Source organism: Dipodomys spectabilis, unplaced genomic scaffold (genome assembly GCF_019054845.1).
Source record: "Dipodomys spectabilis isolate Male_0828 unplaced genomic scaffold, ASM1905484v1 ptg000076l, whole genome shotgun sequence".
Classification (NCBI taxonomy): Eukaryota; Metazoa; Chordata; class Mammalia; order Rodentia; family Heteromyidae; genus Dipodomys; species Dipodomys spectabilis.
Window position 1 is genome coordinate 1,100,208 of NW_024870753.1, and position 21,947 is coordinate 1,122,154.

The 21,947-nt window shown below is 37.9% G+C and overlaps 1 protein-coding gene across 1 annotated transcript in view; it reads right to left on the reverse strand.

The window, feature by feature from the left end:
• Positions 1-12,127: 12,127 nt before the first annotated feature.
• The window catches only part of Rdx (radixin), a 44,126-nt gene continuing 34,306 nt past the window's right edge, over positions 12,128-21,947 (reverse strand). Inside the window, exons 11-15 of the mRNA XM_042682699.1 lie at positions 18,300-18,460; positions 17,493-17,585; positions 15,385-15,627; positions 13,278-14,646; positions 12,128-13,247 (exon numbers count right to left, since the gene is read on the reverse strand). Of these exons, the coding sequence (XP_042538633.1) occupies positions 14,482-14,646; positions 15,385-15,627; positions 17,493-17,585; positions 18,300-18,460 (662 nt within the window). The 3' untranslated portion in view covers positions 12,128-13,247; positions 13,278-14,481. The remainder of the gene's footprint in view (positions 13,248-13,277; positions 14,647-15,384; positions 15,628-17,492; positions 17,586-18,299; positions 18,461-21,947) is intronic.

Sequence of the window (21,947 nt, forward strand, 5' to 3'; positions counted from 1 at the left end):
ATCATGTTAAGTGAGGTAAGCCAAGCTTAGAAAGACAAACCGCCTATAGATCTAAAATTCACTGGGATATGATAAATTCTACAGGATTCTAGATATACACAATGAATCCAAAAGAAGATACTCTTAGGAGAGAAACACAAAAGTACAATGTCTAAGTGCTTCTTCACATTTATATAAAATATACATACTGAACTCAAAGATACGGAAACAAGGCCTTCTTTACATTTTTTTCTTTTTTTAGTTTTTAGTTTTTGCAGATTCTGTCTTCTTTAGCTTATGCATGGTCTATTCAAGTGTACACCTTTGGAAGGGTGGGGGCAAGGTACAGAAGTTGGGGGAAAAGAGTGAAAAAGTACAGCAGTGGAGTTCACTGATGAAAGTGAGCTATACAACTCGGTGGGTAGAGACTGGGAGGGAATGAGGGAACAGAAGACACTGTACTAAAGGAAATGTACTCACTACCTGACTAATGTAATCTCTCTGTACATCACCTCCATAATAATAATAATAACCTAAAAAATCCTTTCCTTGAAATAAAAGACCCTAATCTGATCACACCAAAAGTCTAGGCAGGTGGGAATATCATGCCATGCCACTGGCCCTTTACACATGACTGACTACGAAATCCATTAACTCAGGGATCAGCAAACTGGCTTGTGCATCAAATCGAGTTTCCTATCTGTTTCAAAACAGACAGTGATTTTAAGAATATGGTTACACTTTATGAGTCCAAAGACTCAAGATGGAAAGGTACTCTCAAAAATATTAGTACCTGGACCTTTAGCTAAGTAGTTGCCAACCCAGGAATGGAGATACAAATCCATAATCCCAAATGTCGAGAAGCTGCTGGGGCAGGAGGATTTTGAGTTTGAGGCTAGTCTGAGCTGTAGACTGAAGACCCTGTTTCAAAACAAACAAAAAGGAAGCTTGGCCAATCCTTGTCCGAATTTGATATTTTGCATCTACAAAACTACCGTCATTATCTTTTCCCTTAAAAAAATGTAATTTTCGGGAAGGGGGTGTAGTTGAGAAGGTGGGAGGGAAGGGATGGTAGGGGAAGAACAAAGGAGGAGGCACCAATGCTGGATAAGAAATGTACTCATTACCTTGCTCGTGGAACTGTAACCCTCTGTACAGTATTTTCACAATTAAAAAAACTTATTTTAAAAATGTAATTTTCATTTTAATTCGGCAGGTTAAACTCAGAACCCCTTTTATCTATAAGTAAATGAGATAAATCCACAGAGCATCTGGAAAACGTTTCTCCCCTTGCTCTTTCTCTTTGAATAAGTGACAAAGAACTGACGAGTGAATTTTAATGGAATAGTCACATTCAGTTCTGAGAACTAATTTAGCATTTTCCTCCTACAGATAATCACTCAGGTGGTTAAGGAAAATGATTTGCCTGTCTCAAGCACAGGATGTTGGCCTTACTTCTCAGACCTTCTGGTGGAGGGACATCGAACCACACTGGGTTCTCTGCTCAATGCTCCTTCTGCCTCTTGCATATTCTCCAGACTGGGCTCAGTTCATATCACAGAAGTTTGGCCCACTGACTTTCTGAAATATTCAACACCTATTGAGTGTCTGAAAAAGCCTGTTTCTTCTACGTCCAACTTCACTTCTCCAATTTCATTTTCCTCTAGATCTCTTTGAGCCCAGATCTTCTGTTTATTGGAGGGAGGGGTCTTTAACAAACAATAGAAAGGGAAAGGAGGCCTCCTTCTCTCTCCTGCAAGAGTCATTGCATGTCTCAACTTGAAGCTAAGACATACTCACCCTAGTCTGAAAATGGGAGTGCTGGGTTTTGCACCTAGGGATGAATGGCTCACATGTACACATGTGCGTGCACACACATACACAGCTTCCAAATGTACATGCAAACTCCCCTACTATGGCAAGTTACTGAACTTTAAATGCAATAATGAATAGTACACCTACCTTCAAGACCCCCTGAAGACTTTGACATCATTGTGGAATTAGGAAAGCTGTCCCTCCCTTTAGACAGAGGTAGCCCCAGGTTACAGGGCCCATTGCCAAAGTCCTGGCTCTGTTGAAGGTGCCCATCAGTCCCTCAAACTTCTATTGAATTTCTTCTTAGCTTTAATCCTGGCAATAAACTTCTGCTAGTTTGTCTCCAGGGCCAAACTACTCAGCAGACATCTGGCTTAGAGCCTCTAAGCTTCTTACCACAGCTTAGAAAGCAAGCTGCTTGTGGTCTGGCCCCCTTCCAACTCCATCTCACAAACTACTCTCCGTCTTCTTTCTTTCCCTTGGCCAACCCCAGTTCTTTCTTACTTCCAGATCTTTGCACATGTGGTTCCCCTCTGTCTAGAATATTTTACAGCAAAGCCTGCAAATTGGGATCCAATAGACTTTTTTTTTTCTAACCCTGGGACTTGAACTCTGGGCCTGTGCACTGTCCTTGAGCTTCTTTTTCTCAAGGCTAGCACTCTACTACTTGAGCCATAGGGCCACCTCCAGTTTCTGGTGGTTAATTGAAGAATCTTATGGACTTTCCTGCCCAGGCTGGCTTTGAACCACAACCCTCAGATCTCAGCCTCCTGCGTAGCTAGGATTACAGGGATGAGCCACTGGTGGCTTCTGACAAGCAAACATAACTTGGGAGTTTTTCAAATCTTTTAAAAATAGCTTAAAGCAAAAATTTTCAGATTACATACAAAGTCTATTCAAATACTTTTCTGATTTCACTTGGAAGATAAAAGGTTTTGGGTTTTTGTGTCCAAGTCACTGCCGTGGTTCTCTTAGGGCAGGAAATGAGACTCCTAGCAGTCTGTGAGGCCCTGGGATCTCTCTGGAACTGTACCCACCAACCTGCTCTAAACAAAAGAGAAGCTAGCCCCGTGCTTCCTTAGGTGGCAATCTACCTACCACTTCCAGGACTTTTCTGACCTTCTGATGCCTGATTATCATCATTCCCGTATTTCCCCCTTAGTCCTGGCTTTTCTAGTGAGTGGATATAAAATGGCTTTTAAGTGTCAAGTATAATTGAATATTGGCTGTTTCACATGTAATCCTGCCATTTTCACTATTCGGTTTGTTCTGCTTATTGGGATTGTGTCTTTCTTAACATAAGGACCAGGGCTGAGCCTGAATGATGAGTACACAGGGCTGGCAGGCACTAGGTGTGGAAATATTTGGATGAATATGTGGAAGGCTTCAACCCAAGCTCTTTAGCAGTCTCGCTACATCTGTCCTAAGCTCTTCCGAGGCCTCAAAGAGTAGCACTAGTGATAAAGGAACTGATCCAAGCCACAAGGTAGACAGACCTACCACTACAATACCTGCCCACACTGCCCTTGGAAATGACTCCTAGGGTCCTATTTTCTGGAGCCTCTGAGCAAACCAGCATTGAGGACAACAATGGATGAGCCCCTGGCCCCAAAGCTGGAGCGTACCTGCACTAACTTGCTCAGCCTGTCAGGTGTAGGGCTCGGCTGCTTGCTTGCTCTTTGCATATGCCTCGTGCACCTCATCTCAACAGTTTTTTCTTAACTCTTCTGCTTCCTTCTCTAGATTATTTAGTTATGAATCCTCAGGGCCCAGCTTCAGACATCTAATAAATGTTGAATGAATATTTAATGAACAGATAAATGTTTAATGAACCCATTCAAATGCATTGTCCGAATGTACTCAGTCATTCAGGTGCCAAATTCACAAGCCATCTAGTATTTGCCCATGAAGATAAATATAGAAAAAATAGTTTACCACAGAGAATCCTGTGGACAGGGGTACAGGGTGGGGCTCATGCCAGAGTGTCCATTTCAGATTTCTATAGAGTCGTCAGGGGACTCTGCTAGGGAGATGTTCCTGTTGGGTGCTAGTGGCTCAGGCCTGTAATTTAGTTACTTGAGAAGCAAAGATTGGAAAGATCATAGTTCAAGGCTAGGCAAGGCAAAAAATTTGAGCATATCCCATCTCAACCAACAGCTGGGTCTGTCAATGGTGCCAGCCTGTTAGATCCCAGCTACATAGGAGCCTAAGATGTGAGAATCACAGTTCCAATTCAGCCTGAAGGGGAATGGGGGGGGGGGGGGTTGTAAGACCTCTTCTCAATAGAAAAATCTGGGCCTGGTGGCACCAACTTGTCATCCTAGCTATAGAGGGAGGATTGCTCAGGTAGAAAGCAACACCATATTCAATAACTAGTGGGAATAGAAAAGCTGACGGAAAAGAGCTGATGGCATGGCTTAAGCAGTAGAGTACTTGCTTAACAAGTATGGAGTTCAACCCCAATACCACACACACACAAGAGCATTGCCTATTCTTTGTGATGTGATAATTACATGGAGGATGGTAGGGAACATTCTCCATAAGAGATCTGTCAAGATAAGCTACAATGCTTTTAGCCATCATGACAGTGGCTGTCTTGTGTCACAGGTGAGTCATTTGGCTTGTTTGTGGGCCTCTCCTTCCTGAATGCTCTGTGCTTTGAGCTGGGGTTCACCAAGCTAAACCAGTTTCTCTCCTTCCCTTTGCCTCTGGGAAAATTTCATCTGGCATTCCATCTGCATTCCAAAAAGAAACACCACAGGCACACAGCTGCTTCCTCTCATGGTTTCCTGGTTACGTTAGAGCACCACCTTCCGAATCAGACACACTTCAGTACTAATGACAGCTGCAGCACACTAACTGATACTGTTAGTTCTATCTGGCTAGCTTTTACCCCAATTTAGGAGAGCTCACCCTCTGCTGCTGCACCCCTGAGATCCTAGCACTTGAGAGGCAGAGGGAAGAAGACTGCAATTCTGAGAACTTCTGAGCTCCCAGAACCCATCCATAATGCATGGAGCATTCAGCACCCATGGTGCACTGGGCCCAGCTCGGGCATGGAGTACAATGAGCAAAGAGGAAAATCCTCATCCACATGGAGCTCACATTCTAGTGCAAGGAAACAAAATAGACACAGTAGGGCAAACGTGCTGCATGCTGGGTGTAAGTGGGAATGGAACCTGGGGAAGGTTCAGTATTACTGAGGGCAAGAAGACTAGGGAGTCATGAAAATGTATGAAGATTGCCTGCTGAGGTAAGAGGAGTTGGTCTGGCTCGCTGACAAGGCAGCCAGGGGAGATGTCCACTTAATGAAAACAGGAAAGCACATGAAGTCTAGGAGCTACAGTGGAGACCAAACCATGCGGGGCTACATAAAAGTGATTTTGAAGGACTCCAACAGCAAGAAAAGAAATCAAGTAAATGAAATGCAGTCTTTTTGATAATCAGAATGGTGAAGTGACAGCTGTGGAGGATGGATGAAGGGATCTTATCTTGGGTATGTTGGAGACTTTGAATGTAGAGTGAATATATGGCCAAAGTCTGGGCAAAATTAACTGGAAGCAAGAACTTGCTCTTCCTCAACCAAGAAGGGGAAGATTGAGATCCAAGCAAGTTTAAGGGAGGAAAGGAAGTTTGGTTTCCTCTGAGCCTACACTGATTCTTATGGAACAAGATACAAATGACCAGGGAGTCTGGGCGGGAAGTTTGTTTCCAGCATAGAGATGGCAGATACAATGGCACTGAATAAGGTCACCAAGAGTCAAGAGCCGATGGAGAAGGACTAAGACTCCAATATGAAGAAGTTAAAGAAACAGCTTCATCTCCACAACACAGATGCAGAGTGTTCCGGCTGCTGGGAGTGAGCCACTCATTATTTCCTGCCAAGGACAGACCATGTCTTTCTGTCTCTCCAGACTTGGCACAGGGCCTAGAACCCTGTCAATAAATGTTTGCTGACCAACACTTTTTTTGAGAGAGAATCACAAGTAAAATCCTTAAGAGGCAAATAAGATTAAAAAGAAAAAAGAAATCCAAAGGGATTGGGTACAAATAATCAATAGCCATCATACCTACAGATGGACAAAAATATGCCACACAAGCTCACACTGTAATCCTAGCTATTCAGGAGGCTGAGATCTGAGGATCGTGGTTCAAAGTCAGCCCAGACAGAAAAGTCCTAGTGAGACTCCTATCTCCAGTTAACCACTCAAAAACTGGAAGTGGTGCTGTGGCTCAAAGTGGTAGAGCACTAGCTTTAAGCAAATGAGCACTAGGATAGTATCTAGGCCCTGAGTTCAAGCCCCATAACCAACCAAAAAAAAAATGCCAGAAGTGCTTATGTGTTAACCTGACCAGGCCAAGGCTACAGTAGCAGCAGTCCACATTTACTTATTGTAAAACTCCTACTAAGAGACTAAGTACTAAACAGACTAAGTACTTCTCAAAAGAAAACTGAAATCCAAAACCCCTTCATTTATTCATCCTGCCTCACACACAGCCCAGAGACTAAATGCCAGGCATACTGGCTATGTATCTGACAAAACCCTAAATGTCTTGGATAAAAAATTCAAAACATTTCCTAATGCAAGCAGATGACCCTGGGAATGTACCCCTGAAGTCCCTACATTATAGATTAAGTTAGATATCTGACTGGAGTTTGATCAGAAACCAACAGTTTCTGAGCTTTCCCAGAACATTCCGTGGTGACAGATGGCAGAGATGAGCGCAACAGCCCTGGCATGGCTAAAAGAGCAATGGAGAGAAGGGTGAACACAAAGGCTAAGTCCTTGGCGCCTCCCTGGCTCCAACTTTTGAGGAAGGGGGAAGTTGCAAACCACTAGGGACATCTTGTTAAAATGAGTTATCCTTAGCATTTTTTTTTCTTCCTACCAGTACTTGAGGAGTTTGAACTTGAGGCCTCAAGATTGCTAATCAAGCATCCTACTGCTTGAGCCATACCCCCAGTCTTTTTAGCCTTAGTTGTTTTTCAGCTATGGTCTCCATTTTTGCCTGGGGCCAGCCTTGAGTTTGTGAGCCTCCTCTCTCTCTGCTTTCCCTCATTGCTAGCATCACAGGAGTGAACCAAAAGGCCTGGTCTTCAACTGTGAGCCACCATGCCTGACCCTTACCAAACAAATGCAGGCTATCATCTCTAAAATATCTGTAGTCAAGTAAAGTATTTGGGAACTAACAGCAAAGTTTACAGGCACAAGAGAAATACCTAATCTAAAACTAAGCACTGAAGTCACTGGATTATCATATAGTACATAAATAAATACTGAATGGAACTGAAAGTTCAACATGGTGACCTGTCACTTGTTTAACTCTTGGATATTTCACCTCTGTTTTCTTCTCCGCTTGGTAGTCTTCCTATACCTTGAGTTTGTTTCAACTCAATTTGAGTCTGGCTCACCTAGTTTTCTTGACAGTCATGGGGCCTCTTACGTCCCATAACTCCAATGATAGTTGGCATAAATAGCAATTGCTCTGTAAATCCCAGCTATAAATGAATGCACAGGTATGTATGTCTTATTTTATGGAAAAGGGAATAAAGCCATGCCATTCTTTCATAATACCATTAATTGGAAAAGCTTTTGAATAACGTCTAAGAATGAAACGTGGAAATAAGATCACTCCTGAATCTAGTAACTCACATTGTCTAGCCTTATTGGCTATTTGCCTTTCATCTCTTGTCTACTAGGTATAGCATCCCTGTGGTCCTGTCTCCTTTATAATATCTTCATTAGAAAGTTCCTTGTTTAAAAGAAGACAACTAGAGACAGCTAGGCATTGTGGCACATGCCTATTATTTCCAGCTATTATTTCCAGCTATCAATACATTTCTGTGCATCAAAAAAATACTACCAAGAGTAAAAAAAGATCCGGGCATTATGATATATGCTTATAATCCCAGTGAGCATAAAGAATATGGGAGTCAAGGCCAGCATGAGCTACACAGTGGAATTTGTCTCAAAAAACCAAAAGTGACAAACCCACAGGATGGAAAGAATATTTGTAAGTCATATTTGATAACAGATTAACATCCTAAATCCTAGGATGAGATTAATATCTTAAATACTAAATATAAATCACTCCTATATTTCAACACCAACAAGGATGTTATTCCAAAGGAAAAATACAAATGACCAATAAATATATTTAAAGATAACCAACATCTCTTATGATTGGAAAAATTTTTCTTAAGAAAATGCAAGTCAATAGGTTGGGAAGTTGGCTCAGTGGTAGAGTGCTTGCCTTGCATGCATGAGGCCCTGGGTTCGATTACTCAGCACCACATAAGCAGAAAAAAGCCGGAAGTGGCACTGTGGCTCAAGTGGTAGAGCCCTATCCTTGAGCTGAAAAGCTGAGTGACAGTGCCCAGGCCCAGAGTTCAGCTCCCACGACGACAAAAAGAAAAAGAAAAAAGAAAATGCAAGTCAAAATCGTAATGAGATAACCACTGCACCAGGCAATTATCAATAGGAAAAAAATCCCCCCAAAATTGTTGGTGAGAAGCTGGACACTGGTGGCTCACACCTGTAATCCTAGCTACTCAGGAAACTGATCTGAGAATTGTGGTTTGAAGCTAGCCTGAGCAGGAAAATCCATGAGATTCTCATCTCCAATAAAGTACTCAAAAAAAAAAAAAAAAAAAAAGGTCAGAAGTGGCACTGTGGCTCAAGTGGTAGAGTGATAGCCTTGAGCAAAAGCAGCTCAGGGACAGTGCTCAGGCCAACTTCAAGCCCCAGGACTAGCAAAAATAAAAATAAAAAAATTGTTGGTGAGGATATGGAAAAATTAGAACCCTGCATATTTCTAGTAGAGTGTAGAACAGTATAGTTACTGATAAAAGATAGTATAGCAGTTCTTAAAAAAATTACCATGTAATCCAGCAATCTTAGTTTTAGTTTTCTAACAAAGAGAAACTGGGAATCTAACCTATTTTCACATAAGTAACATTTTCACAGTAGCATTATTGTTAACGGCCCAAATATCCACTGGCTGATGGGGGGAAAAAACAAAATGCAGTATGTGCATACAATGGAGTATTATTCAGCCTTCAATAAAATCTACACATGCTACAACTTGGATATTATTCTAAGTCAAATACTTTAGACAGAAGGACAACTACTGTGCAAGTTCACTCTGTGAGGTACCCAGCAACCTCAAACTCAAGACAGATGGATAGAAAAAGAGAGTAGTAGTTACCTGAGATCTGAAGGAAAGAATGGGGGAGGAGGCATTAACAGGTACGGGGATCAAGAAGGGCATGATGGAAAGTTCTGGAGGTAGATGGTGTAACGGCTGCCCAACTCACAGAACACATTACGCTTTACCTGTGAAAGTAGCTAACAAATTTTGTACAAACATGTTCTGCTTCAAAAACCATAAAAATTCCATTGAAAATAAACTTCTCAAAATTGAATACATATATTACCCAATGACTATCTGGTTTGTCAGCTGGAGTCTTCCTATAAAATTAGAAAGAAAAAAAAAACCTTTCAAACCATATTTTATCTTTTAGCATATCATTATCAACCAATGTCTAGAACTTGTCTTATGAAATGAAGACATAATAATTTATGAGGAACAAGCATACTTGAGAAACCTATCTGGCATACTCATGTTTAGTCATTAACTGACCTACAGTTGATATGTCTTATTCTGTAGTTTCCTTCAGCATGGTATTCTTAGCTGTTAGCTAAAACATCTCCAATTTAAAAACAACCAAAATATATAGTGAGAGAACAATGATATATACGATTCACATACTAGACTTGAATTTCAAAGACTTTTCTATATAAATAAAAGGCACTGAGAACTACCTTATGATTCCAAGAAATACATGCATTTTGAGTTCTAAAAAGTAAAAACATAAAAACATTTAATTTGAAAGAACCAAAGGGGACATCATGGCATCAACTCTAACACAGTGCAAGAACCCATGTGTAATCAGAAGGAGTTTCCAAGGCCGTCACAAATCTCAGATATCCTGATGCCACATTTCCACAAAAAAGAAAAAAAAAAAAACAAACCAAGCTATATTACTCTTAGGAGCAAAGTCAAGAACATGCACAAATAACAAAATAAACCCAAATTTGAAAAATGACTCAATACAAGTGGAGACTAGGCAAATAAATTTGACATGTGGAAGGAACTGGCTAGCTGTAAGACTGGAGGAATCTGGGCATACAAGTAACACAAATCAACAATACTGCCCTGCCATTTCAAAAAGTAATTTGATATTGTGATAAATACAAATGATCTAAGAGTTAATACTTGATGTTCGGCATTTTAAGATGGCCAAAACAAAAGCTCACAATCATTTAAATCCTGTTTCTTAGTTCTCAAAAATAGTTTCTGGCTATGTTTAAGTATGAATGTGTAATCACTTAAGTAGCTAAGGGGCTAGAGAGCCACACAAACGTGCATATCAATAGGACTAGTTATTTTATTATCTTTTTAACACATCAAGTCTACAGGGAATGCTAGATACACTTCAGCAAGGTGTAGAGATAGCTCCAAATCAGAAAGCTCCTCTATTGAAGACTGTAAGAGGCCAAAGAAATGAGATAAAGCAAGGAGTCTAAAACTTTCCCAGAGGGAAATGGCAGCTCTTAAATTCTTGAAATGGGTCTATTATCAAGTAGATCTTCTAAGGATAAAAATAAGTTAAAATTGTTTAATTGGAAAAGCTAAGGATGAGAATGTGCAACATCACTATTCTAGTTTTTCCTACCTTCTTGTACAGAATACAAGGACTCAGATTGCAGGTTATATTGTTACCAAATAGCTACAGAATCCATTGAACTTTTTAATAGAGAATATTTAGAATGCTCTAGAATATTTGGTTAGATGTTTAAAGAAAAAAGTTCTATTAATTTATAACAAATTTAAGAGCAGATCCTGCTCCTAGTGTAGGTACATTTCACTATTTTCCTTTTGTTTTTGTTTTGCTAGGAATCCCTATGCTTTTTGACTTACTGATCAGTTCAGAAAATTAATGCTAACTTAATAATTCTACTTTAGTTTCAACTTGTTAAATGTGATGTTTTCATTATATGTACATATAATTTGATGCTTTTGAATATATATCTTGTTTTTCCTTCTATAAACATCCTAAATCTACAAGGTATCAAAATTGTGACAAAACATGGGGAGATTTTTTTTTTTAAATCACAAGTCTAACATTAACCTTTTTTTCTTTTTAAGTAGTTATATGAAGGAGTTTCAATTTTAAGAACAGCTTTTAAAATAATAATTGAAACAATAAGTTCTTTGCTTAAGCAGTGGAAAGCCTGCCTAGCAAGCAGGAAGGCCCGAGTTCAAACCCTAGTACTGCCAAGGAGTTAAAAACCCATTCCAACAAAATGTAAGCTAAGCAAACTCTAGAAAAAAGGAAAACATTGAGCAGAGCGCTAGTGGCTTACTCTCATAATCTTAGATACTCAGGAGACTGAGATCTAATGATCGCAGTTCAAAGCTAGCCCAGCCAGGAAAATTTGTGAGACTTATCTTCAATGAACTGCCAAAAAGGTAGAAGTAGAGCTGTGTGACTCAATGGTAGAGTACTAGCTTTGAGCACAAAAGCTCAGGACCAAGTACACCTTGAGTTCAAGCCCTGAGATGGGCGCATGCACACATACACCACCCCGCCAAAAAAGCAAAACATTATATTGAAAATTTTCTTTTATTACAGAATCACAGTAATGAAATTACCTGTCCTTGGGAATAGAAATAATGTCATGACAAATACTACTATCTACTGAATAAGAATCATTGTGAGCTGAGGTATGTTTCAAACTATAGAGTGCCTGCTTAAGGAACTGAGAAGCCCTAGTTCTATCAAAGAAAGAAAAAAAAAAATCTTTGTGAAAAATCAGTAAAATACTTTAAAAAACAGCAATTAGCTTCTACATTTGTGGTAAATGATCTGTAATATAACTTTAAAAAAATGTGTATAAATACAATTAGCATACAGTTCCATAAAGAGTCAGAATTTGTTAGGTCAATTGATGACAATGAAACAATCTCCCAAAAGGAAAGGAAACTAAATACTATACAAGGAAAGCAGTGACTAAAAAGCCTAAATTACCTTCTGTTACTGAGAGTGATTTATTTATTTTTTACCAAAGTATTTGCTAATAACTGGTATTCCCTTAGTTTAAAAAAAGGTATAATTTGGGGAAAAGAGTGACTATATGAGGATTTTAAAACTCTTCTATCCACTTCTCATTTTTAATATGTGACGATTCATGGCTCAGAGAGATTATAATTCTTAGGAAATATACAAGAAAACCATGTTAAATAACAACAGTGAACCTTGAGGGCATGAGCTTTTGTCACTTTATTGTTAACCAGTGAATATTATCCAAAATTAGAGCTGTAACTGTAATTTTATTGTACAACACAAAATTATGCTAAAGAGCCTACTGGAATTCATCAGATATTCATTAGTGGATTTTTTACATTATATGATAATCATTAGTGGATTTTAACATTGCTATATGAACATATGTTCTTGACTGCTAATGAGAAAAGTTGTAACTGGTTTAATCAGGATGAAAACCCCTACTGTAATGGCTGTTCCTATTTAGAAAATTCACACGGCTTAAAAATGGATTGAATCCATTTTAATCCTAATCTACTAATAGATTATGAATAGCAAATAAAATTGGTACTATTTTAACACTGAAAAAATCTGTAACAATGGTTGTGCACACAATTCAAATGAGTGGAGTTGAGGTTTTACCAATTTTGAAAATTGCTTTAATGCCTGGGAAAAGCAAGCATTTATATTTTGGAGCAAGAATGGTAAGGTCTACCAGAGTGTTTGAAGCGTGTACACAATCACCACACAGCAGTTACTCCAAGATGAACCAGTTATCTTTTGTCCTGGAGACTTCAAAAATATATTAAACAAAACATTTCCTCTTCATGTTTGCCCAGATTAATCCATTAAGTCAGCAAAATCAAAAAAAGCGTAAAAGGTATTTTCAGACACAATTTGAATCTACTGTGTATGAAAATGTTTAATAAAATGGCATTTTAATAGAGAATGTAAATTTGACTGCACATTACCAAATGGAAAGTAGCTGAACCACACAGAGAAAACAAGGCATTCTGTATCTTCAAATCCAGGTGTTTCACAATAAAAATATTAGAAAATCTTTCTAACAGGAAAGATTTCAGTAAGATATAATTTAAATAAAACCTAAAATTATAATTTCTAAAACAGGATTAACAAACCAAATTTAAGTTTTTTACTTAGATTGAAAGGAAATGAAGTTATTAAGAAACAAATATACTCAAATGATTATGTAATTACCAAATCAAGAAATGAAGAGACATTCTTAGGCTATAAAGTAATATTCCTTACACACAAACACACACACACACACACACACACACACACACACACACACACACACACACACACACACACACACACACTCGAGCGCACTCTCTCTCTCTCACAGAACACTCCCCCCTCCCCGAAAAATAGTATACCAGTGAAAATTTATCATTTAATACAAATCAGAGCCCACAATCAACAAAAAGGCAGTTAAAAAATTAGCACTCAAGATATTCTGAAGGAAAATGAAATCTCCTAAGTATTCCTTCATGATTCACACTGTTTGTATTATAAAACATATAGCTTACACACACCATTGTGTTTGAATAACCAGTCCCCGCACGGGTTGTAGTGAGGTAGTATTTACTGTCCCTTTCTTGGGACTGATGTTTTCATATGCTGCCCTTCCAGAAAGGTCCATGTTTGTTTGTTTAATAATTGAAACCAGTTACCAACAAATATATATTTTCTTTTATTAGACATGTTTTTCAAATCAACTTATTGAAAAAGCAAGTCTCTGAGTCTTTCAGAGACAACACTTTCAGGCAGTGTTTCACTAATCAACTCTCGCAGGAACTACCTGCTGTCTGCACCTCTGAAGTGGCAGGCAAAGAAAATCACCAAAGGATTGATAATAGGAAATAAAATACTAATCACTTTATCTGTAAAGATGACTATAATTAAGTAAACAAATAGCAAATATCCAATGTAATTAAACTGGGATTAAGAAAAAAAAATAACCCCTAGCTGCACACAGTACTATTAAATATGCTAATCCTTTTCATAATGAAGTCACCTTCTACATAACGATTGATGACTGCTATCTACCATCATCTTCAACACTGCCAGTCATCCGTGTGACAGCATAATTTATGGCTGTTGGCATGGAGGGCACACTGATAATGTGAGTGAGAGGATGTGGAAACACATGCAGGTAAAACATGAAAAGGGCAAGGGAAAACAGTTCTCATTGAGATGTTCACCATTATCCTTTAAAATATACAAAGTTGCTCAACCCACACATACACATTTGTCAGACATGATCATTAGTGTTAATCTTCAACCGAAAATAAAATGAAAACTGAAAAATGTGAAAGGAGGTGATGGAACACCATTCTCCATTCTGACCCAAAAGGAAAAGAAAACCAAGTATGATATCGCACTGCCTTAATATTGAAGAGCTCCCCTTAAATTTCCTTTTAGCCACCATAGTCAAACTGGTATAAAAGTGCTTTGGCAAGGTGGGATGCATTCCATCACATCTGCAAAGGCCTGCTTTTCTCTGTTGGTGGTTCAGCTTATGAAGGACATGTATGCAAAATTAACAGCTCTCACATTGCTTCAAACTCATCAATACGTTGCTTTGTGTTGCCTTGTCGAATCTGTCGAAGTGTCTTGTACTTATCACGGCCTGCTTTAACGTTCTCAGCATGAAGAACATCATTTTGTGTTTTCTTGGTTTCATCTCTGGCTTGGGCTAATTCTGAACTTAATGCCTGTATTTGAAAAATAAAAAGTATGACTGTTCTTAAACTTTAAGGAAATGGTTTAAAGGTGCAAAAACACATATACATGAAATTCTTGACTTCTTAACATATACAACTTTCCACTGGGAGGTTGTAATCTTAATTAGGGTGTACAAGCTTACTTTAATTCTAGTAATGGTGATGGAGCTTGAGGAGGAAGACCATGGCCTTCCATTTCTACTTGTCAACCATAACATTGAAGACTGTATATTTCCTTTGCCTTCTCATCCAATTAATGAAATAACTTTGTCAAGTTCAAGGTTGTCACTATAGGGGAATAGTACTATAAGATCTCAAATCTATACCATGAGGAAAAAGCACTACTATAGTTCAACTGCCACCTTACCTTCTTTTCTTTACTAATATTTTAAATATTTTAACACTTAAAAAAGGAAAGCTATAGTAACAGTAAAATTTCTAATCTTGATCTAGTCCTGTGAATTAGCTGGCCATTTCTGCCAAGTAATATGTTCAATGTATTACTTATCTTTGCAATTAAACATGTACTTCTGTTTAACACTCACAAGTTGACCAATGAGCATTTGCAAATACAACCAGATACAGAAAACATGAGACATGACTGGAGGACAAATATAAACCAATCCCAGTGTCAGCAGTGTTTAAAGGTTGTAAACCCTTAAGTTTTTCTGAAGTAGTTGCACCTCAGGTAGAGAAAACAAACTTTTTTATCAAGCAACTTTGGAATACCTGAAGCTGCTTCTTCACGCGCTCGTTCTTCTGGGTCTCTGTCACGCGCTCTTCCTCACTCCTGTGGTTCATCACTCCTTCACTGGATAACTCAGCACTGGCCTCCGCATTATTCTCGTCATGCTCATCATGTTCGTTTTCTGTTGGAGGTACGACTGGTGGTGGTGGAGGTGGAGGGGGGGCAGACATCACAGTTTTCAACTCTTCTTTGGTCTTTTCCAAGTCTTCCTGGGCTGCAAAAGCCTGAACATTAAAAAAATAAGCTGATGAACAACTCTTGATAATTTAAAGAATCAATTTTTCTTACCTAACAAAATTTCAGTAATGAAATCTCTATTCTTACAGAATAGCAGCAAGTAACTTTAAAACCAAATTATACAAAAATAAAATGAGTTCTAGCCATGATTATCCACCATGACTAAAAATGCATGTGCCTACTTGACATGCAATGCTCAAGAATGCTACACCAAATGTATAAACTGTCTTGGTCTCAGGGTCTGGGTGCTATCTCTGAGCTCTTTCACTTAAGGCTAGTGTTCTACCACTTGAGGTACAGCTCCACTTCCAGCTTTTTGCCAATTTATTGGATAGAATTACTTGGACAGAACTGCCTGGGCTGGCTTTGAACCACAAACCTCAGACCAGTCTCTTGGGTAACTGGGATTACAGGCAGGTAATTGGGATTAGCCAGTGACTGGCTAATATAGTCTAATTTTAAATGATTATTCGCTAAAACAAAAATACATGTATAGTAAGACCTCAATTCAAAGTCTAATTTTAAATGATTATTCGCTAAAACAAAAATACATGTATAGTAAGACCTCAATTCAAATACATAAGTGTGTACAGTCAAACACACACGAATAGTAAAAGTATGTTCTGAGAGGATATACATTAGGGTTTTATAATACTGTAAGATATAATTTTCTCTTCTGTGCATTTCTAATTGTATATAGTAACTGTTTGAAGTTCATAGGACTGGTCTGTAACACATTTTTAAGTTTCTCCCTGAAGCTGTTTAAGCCACCTCTAAATAAAGTATAACTTCTAATAACAATAGTAGTCTAATAAGAATAACTGTATCCCTTCTGTAGGCACACATACAATTGTAAAAAGAAAATTTTACAGTAAAAGCATTTTCCATAATTGCACATTTTACTATAGAAGAATCACAAGTATATATCTTGGAGCATAAAAAATTACAATTGGTGAGTGAATCTTAATTAATTCAAACTTTACATCACGTCAGTTCTTAAACTATGCTTTCCACCATAGCAAGGATGACATAAATGCATCACCATGCTCAGCTATTGGCTGAGGAAGGGTTTCTTGAATTATTTGTAAGGATGGCCTAGAACCATGATCCTCCTGAGTAAGTAGGATAACAGGCTTGGCCCACCAGGGTCCAGCTTTCTCCTTATCTTGTATGTCTCACCCCTCCAACTAAACATGACTTTACACTTGTGGGCTCCAAAAGGAGACTGTCATGTACTTTGGAACTCTTATCAGCAGTATAAATCCTCCCAGCAAATGTATATCCCCAAAATGGTCGTCACACCTTTTTCCAGTCTATCATAGAATGCCTCTTAACTTTCCCTTCCTATTTTTATCCTTTAAGTATCCAATATCCCAATCCACCCTTCATATATTATAAATAGGTTACTTTTATAAAACCACACCTGATTCTGCTACAGTGCTGTTCTGGAACACTGAGCCCGATGTCTATATGTATTCTCTATGGCCTTGCCTCGGCAGTCAAGATTAGACATGTCTCCCATTTCTCGACCTAAATTCTGAGCACTGGTCATTTATTTAAAACCTATCATAAACATCCGTATTTCCTATACTTAGTCAATTCCTTTCTGTGTGGAATGTTCACTTCTAACTATTCCATATTTTTCCTATCTCCCCAAACTAATTTATTAAAGACCCAGTTTATATGTGTATGGATTCCCTAGACATCTGTCTTGTTCTCACAGAAAGGAATCACTTTTTCTGTATTCCCCAAGTACTGGGTGTAAGCGGAAACATATTCATCCTTACAAAGTCAGCACAATGGGCTTAGCAATGAGTACAGAATAGTTAGTCAATAAACAACATATGAGTACTTTGTGTTGCCACTCAGTAGCTTCTTCTTCCTTTTTCTTCTTGGCTTCTTCTAGAAGTGCAATCTTGGCAGTAAATTCAGCAAGTTCTGCTGCCTAAAATCAACAATACAATTACCAAGACTAGAAAAAAACAATATATTTTGAATAAAACGGTTTAACATAATATATGCTTCAGTTGTTTTATGTTTTTTCTTGGCTTTCCTTTTTTTTTTGGGGGGGAGGGGAGGTCCGGTCGTGGGGCCTGAACTCTGGGCCTGGGCTATCCCTCAATTCTTTAGCTCAAGGCTAGCGCTCTACCGCTTGAGCCACAGCGCCACTTCCGGCTTTTTTCTTTTTGCTTATGTGGTGCTGAGGAATCGAACCCAGGGCCTCAGGCATGCAAGGTAAGCGCTCTAACACTGAGCCACCTTCCCAGCCCAACTTTCCATTTTTTTAAAAGCAATATTCTTAAAGATCTTAATATCATAGGCTTCTAAAGTAATTAATAAGGAGACAAAGTAAAAATAATTTTTATTAATCTATAGACAAGTAGTTAATCCTGCCCCAATAGCAGGGACTTAAAATGTGTAACTCAAGTTCTATTTTTATACTTATATTACTAAATTTTTCTTTCATAGATTTTAGCCAATTGTTTAGTTGGCTATTGCAGAACTTACTAAAATCTAAATGAATATTGAGAATCTTGTTGGCAATGGTCTCCATTTATAAATAAATCATAGATTTGGTTTAGCTTCAGGTTTTCTAAAGACAGAAATGACAAGTTTTAGATTTATCTTGGACTAAGAAAGACCAAAGACAATTCCTTACAAGCTGTTCCTGGTTCTTCATTTGGTCAGCAGCTTGTTTTGCTATAGCAGATTTGGCCTCTTCAGCAGCCCGACGCTCCTTTTCTAGCCGTTCTGCTTCTTCTTTTGCTCGCTTTCGTTCCTGATCCAGTTCTAGAGCTTTTCGGGTCTGTTCTTCTAGTTCTGTGTGTTATATACACACACACACACATTATATATACACATATATGTATATTTGTGTATATATATATTCACAATACCCAAAGGATGATTAATTCTCATTCTCATTACTGGGTAATACCAACACAGTAGCCAAGAATCTTCTGTGAACAGCTTAAAACTTAGCATCTATCTTAATATACATAGAATTCATTTTGACCTTTGTTAAAAAGACTAGCAGTTTTAAGGAATCTATTAAGTAGTTTAACCAGGCACGGTAGCTCATGTCTGCAGTCCTAACTACTCAGGAGGTAAATGGGGAGAGATCATGGTCTGAGACTAGCCTAGGGCAAAAGTAAGGGCATAACAGATAAATAACAATGCCCGCTTAGGAAGCATGAGACCATGAGTTCAAATTCCAGTCCTCCATCCCATCCTTCCCCCTTAAAAAAACACCTGCAAAGACAAGAAAACATTTTGTAATTCCAGTTATGTCAAAATTAGAAGCATATACCTTTATTAGAAAAAATTAACCTCTCAATCTGAAGCTGACTTCAAGACGACAAAAACTTCAAAAAAAGGTGGAGAGAACTGGTTGTGTCCCAGTAGTGCACTTGGTGAGTGTTAATTTCGAGTGTTTACAACAGACCGAAAGCACAAATTAGGGATGGGACCCAATCTAAACACGGACTCCTTGCTTATGTATACCTTATATACACAGCATGATGGCAATTTTATGCAGTGTTTCTAGTGCACCTATATTGTAAATGAGACCTGTGACGTGTGGCCAAGTGTAGAATTTTCTACTCATGGCATCAAGTAAGCACTCAAACTTTTGGGTTTGGGGTATTTCGTATCTTTAACTTTATTAGAGAACAGCAGTCTAAGAAAAATCTAAGAAATGAAGTTCCTAAATGAATTACTAAAAACTGTTACTGGCATAGATACATTCCTAAGGCATGATGACATGAATTCATGTAAACAAACCAGTTTAAAGAATTGAAAGCAGGATCTCAAACATTTGCATTCCCGTATTAGTAGTGCCATTCTTCACATCAGTTAAAATAAAAGCAACTCAAGCATCAACAGAGGCCCAGCCCAGTCTTTTAAGAAGGAAATCCTGACAGGGACCAACATGGATACACCTCAAGACCATTATGCTAAGTGACGTGAGCCAGTTACTAAAAGACAAACAGTACAGGATTCCACTTAGCAGGTAGAGTAAGCAAAATCATAAAGGCAAGTAGCTGCTGGGGGCTTCTGGCAGTGAAGAATAAGAGGTTACTGTTTAACAGGTAGAGTTTGGTTTTATAAGTTCAAGAGTTACAGAAAGTGGTGAATGCTCAAAACAAATATATGTACTATCACTGAAAGATAAATTTAGAAATGGTAAGTTAGTTTTTTTTTTTTTTTGGTCTGTCATGGGGCCTGAATTCTGGGCCTTAGCTCTTCAGCTCAAGGCTAGCCCTACCACTTGAGCCACAGCACCACTACCAGCTTTTTTCTGCTTATGTGGTGTTGAGCAATCAAACCCAGGCCTCGTGTATGAGAGGTAAGCACTCTACCACTGAGCCCAAGATAGTAAATTTTATGATGTGTACTTTTTATTGCAACAATAAGACAAATTATACAGTGCTTGATTTCATAACAAAATCTGTAACTATGACACAAGCCAGGGAAATAAGTTTGGATTACAAAGTTAAATTTTGACAAAATGTGTTCATTCCCTAATGTTATTTTTATCAGCTTTTAAAATGTCTTTAAAATTTTCAAATGGTAGATAAATCAATAGCTGCCTGACAGTATACCAAAAATTGAAATAAAAATCTGGTAAGTTTCTTTTAAAATGTTGTAGATGAACTTTGAAAACATGAGATCTATCCTAGTCTTCTCTGGAAAAGAAGGTTTTGTTGAGCCACATAGCTCATAAATGATTCCCTTTCTATTTAACTGATAAGAATGAGCCAAACCTCAAGCCTTTTTTGGAAGACCATGTTTTACTGGAGGCTCATCCATGCACACTCATTCAGGTATTCTAGATGAATGCTTTCATACTGTGGGGACATAAGGCCTATGTATCCTAACTATTTGCTCAATCAGGCCATGGTTCAGTAAAAACCACTGCAAAGGAGATTAAAATGAGATGAATAATCGATATTTTGCCTACTTTGTTCATAAAAATCTAGAATTACAGTAGAACTTATCAATGAGTCTGGCTTTTTTAGAATAGCAGTTCATGTTGATAAGAGAATTAAAGCTTTGCCCCTAATTATATATCTAAAGTCGACACAGTAGGTAGGTATCATATTATCTATCATAGTTGATTCAAACTAAAGGATTTTACCATTTGTTTAGGTTATTGGTGGCCCCTCAATAAAATAAAAGCTGCATGAAAACAGGGAGGAGACTTTCTGTGTTCAGTTCATCTAGAACAATGCCTAGCACACACAGGTACTTTACTAAATATCCAGAATGAAAGAAGTCATTATACTCCAGAATTTCTTCTATAGTTTGTCTTATTGGAGATGAGAGTTCATTTTGATATCTATTGGTAAGAGTAACTGACACAGGTTGAGATATTTCATGTCAAATGTATCATCAGGATGATTAAAAATCATAAATGAAGTTATGTAACAATGCTGGCTAATGTGTAAAAAAAGTTTCTTAAAAACAGTTTATTCTATGAAGCATTACTAATTAGGTATAGCCAAAGTTAATGCATTTGAATGGGAAGCTAAGCACAGATTAGAATAATCATGTAGCTTTTAAGACAGCTGAGCAAAGCCTTATTAGAAAAAACAAAAACAAACTGGATGTCCTTTGCCTTAAGATGACTGATTTGAATTGTCTTGATAGGGATGGTCTATATTCTTTCTCATGGTCTAGCTTTCTTATATTCTTCAGGGCTTCTTTGAGTGGTTTTTTGTAATGAAAATCATTAATATTTTTATTATACATCCTAAATGAATGAGATTGAAAGATTTAGTAAGCAACGATGTAAGAGTTGTATGATTCAATCTTAACATCTGTTAGTGTAAGGCAGATTATTCTGAGCATGTGGTGCTGACCTCAGGTTACTTGTTTAAATGTGAGTCCCCTCTGGGATACACTGCCAATCCACACATTTCATCATTATTTCTGCTTAGTCATGTGGCACTTACCACATAAGATCTCACTTATATACATATATTTTAATAAACTACACCTTTGCTTCCATACATGCTAAATGCTTCTATTCGCACAATACAACTTAAAGTATATATATATATATATATATATAAAGTATATATATAAGTATATATATTTTCATATATATTTGATTATACTGCACCTGAAGTGGGAGAAATAGAATCAAATTGGAATTCAAGAAACAACTTCTGCTCTGAGGCTGGCCTGTAAACAAATGTTTCACAGGCAACTGGACGCTAAACTTAGTTTCCAATTCTATAGCTATGGCTTTAGTACTAAGAAAATTCAGTGTTTCTAAGAGAACAGGGGTTAAAAAAACTAT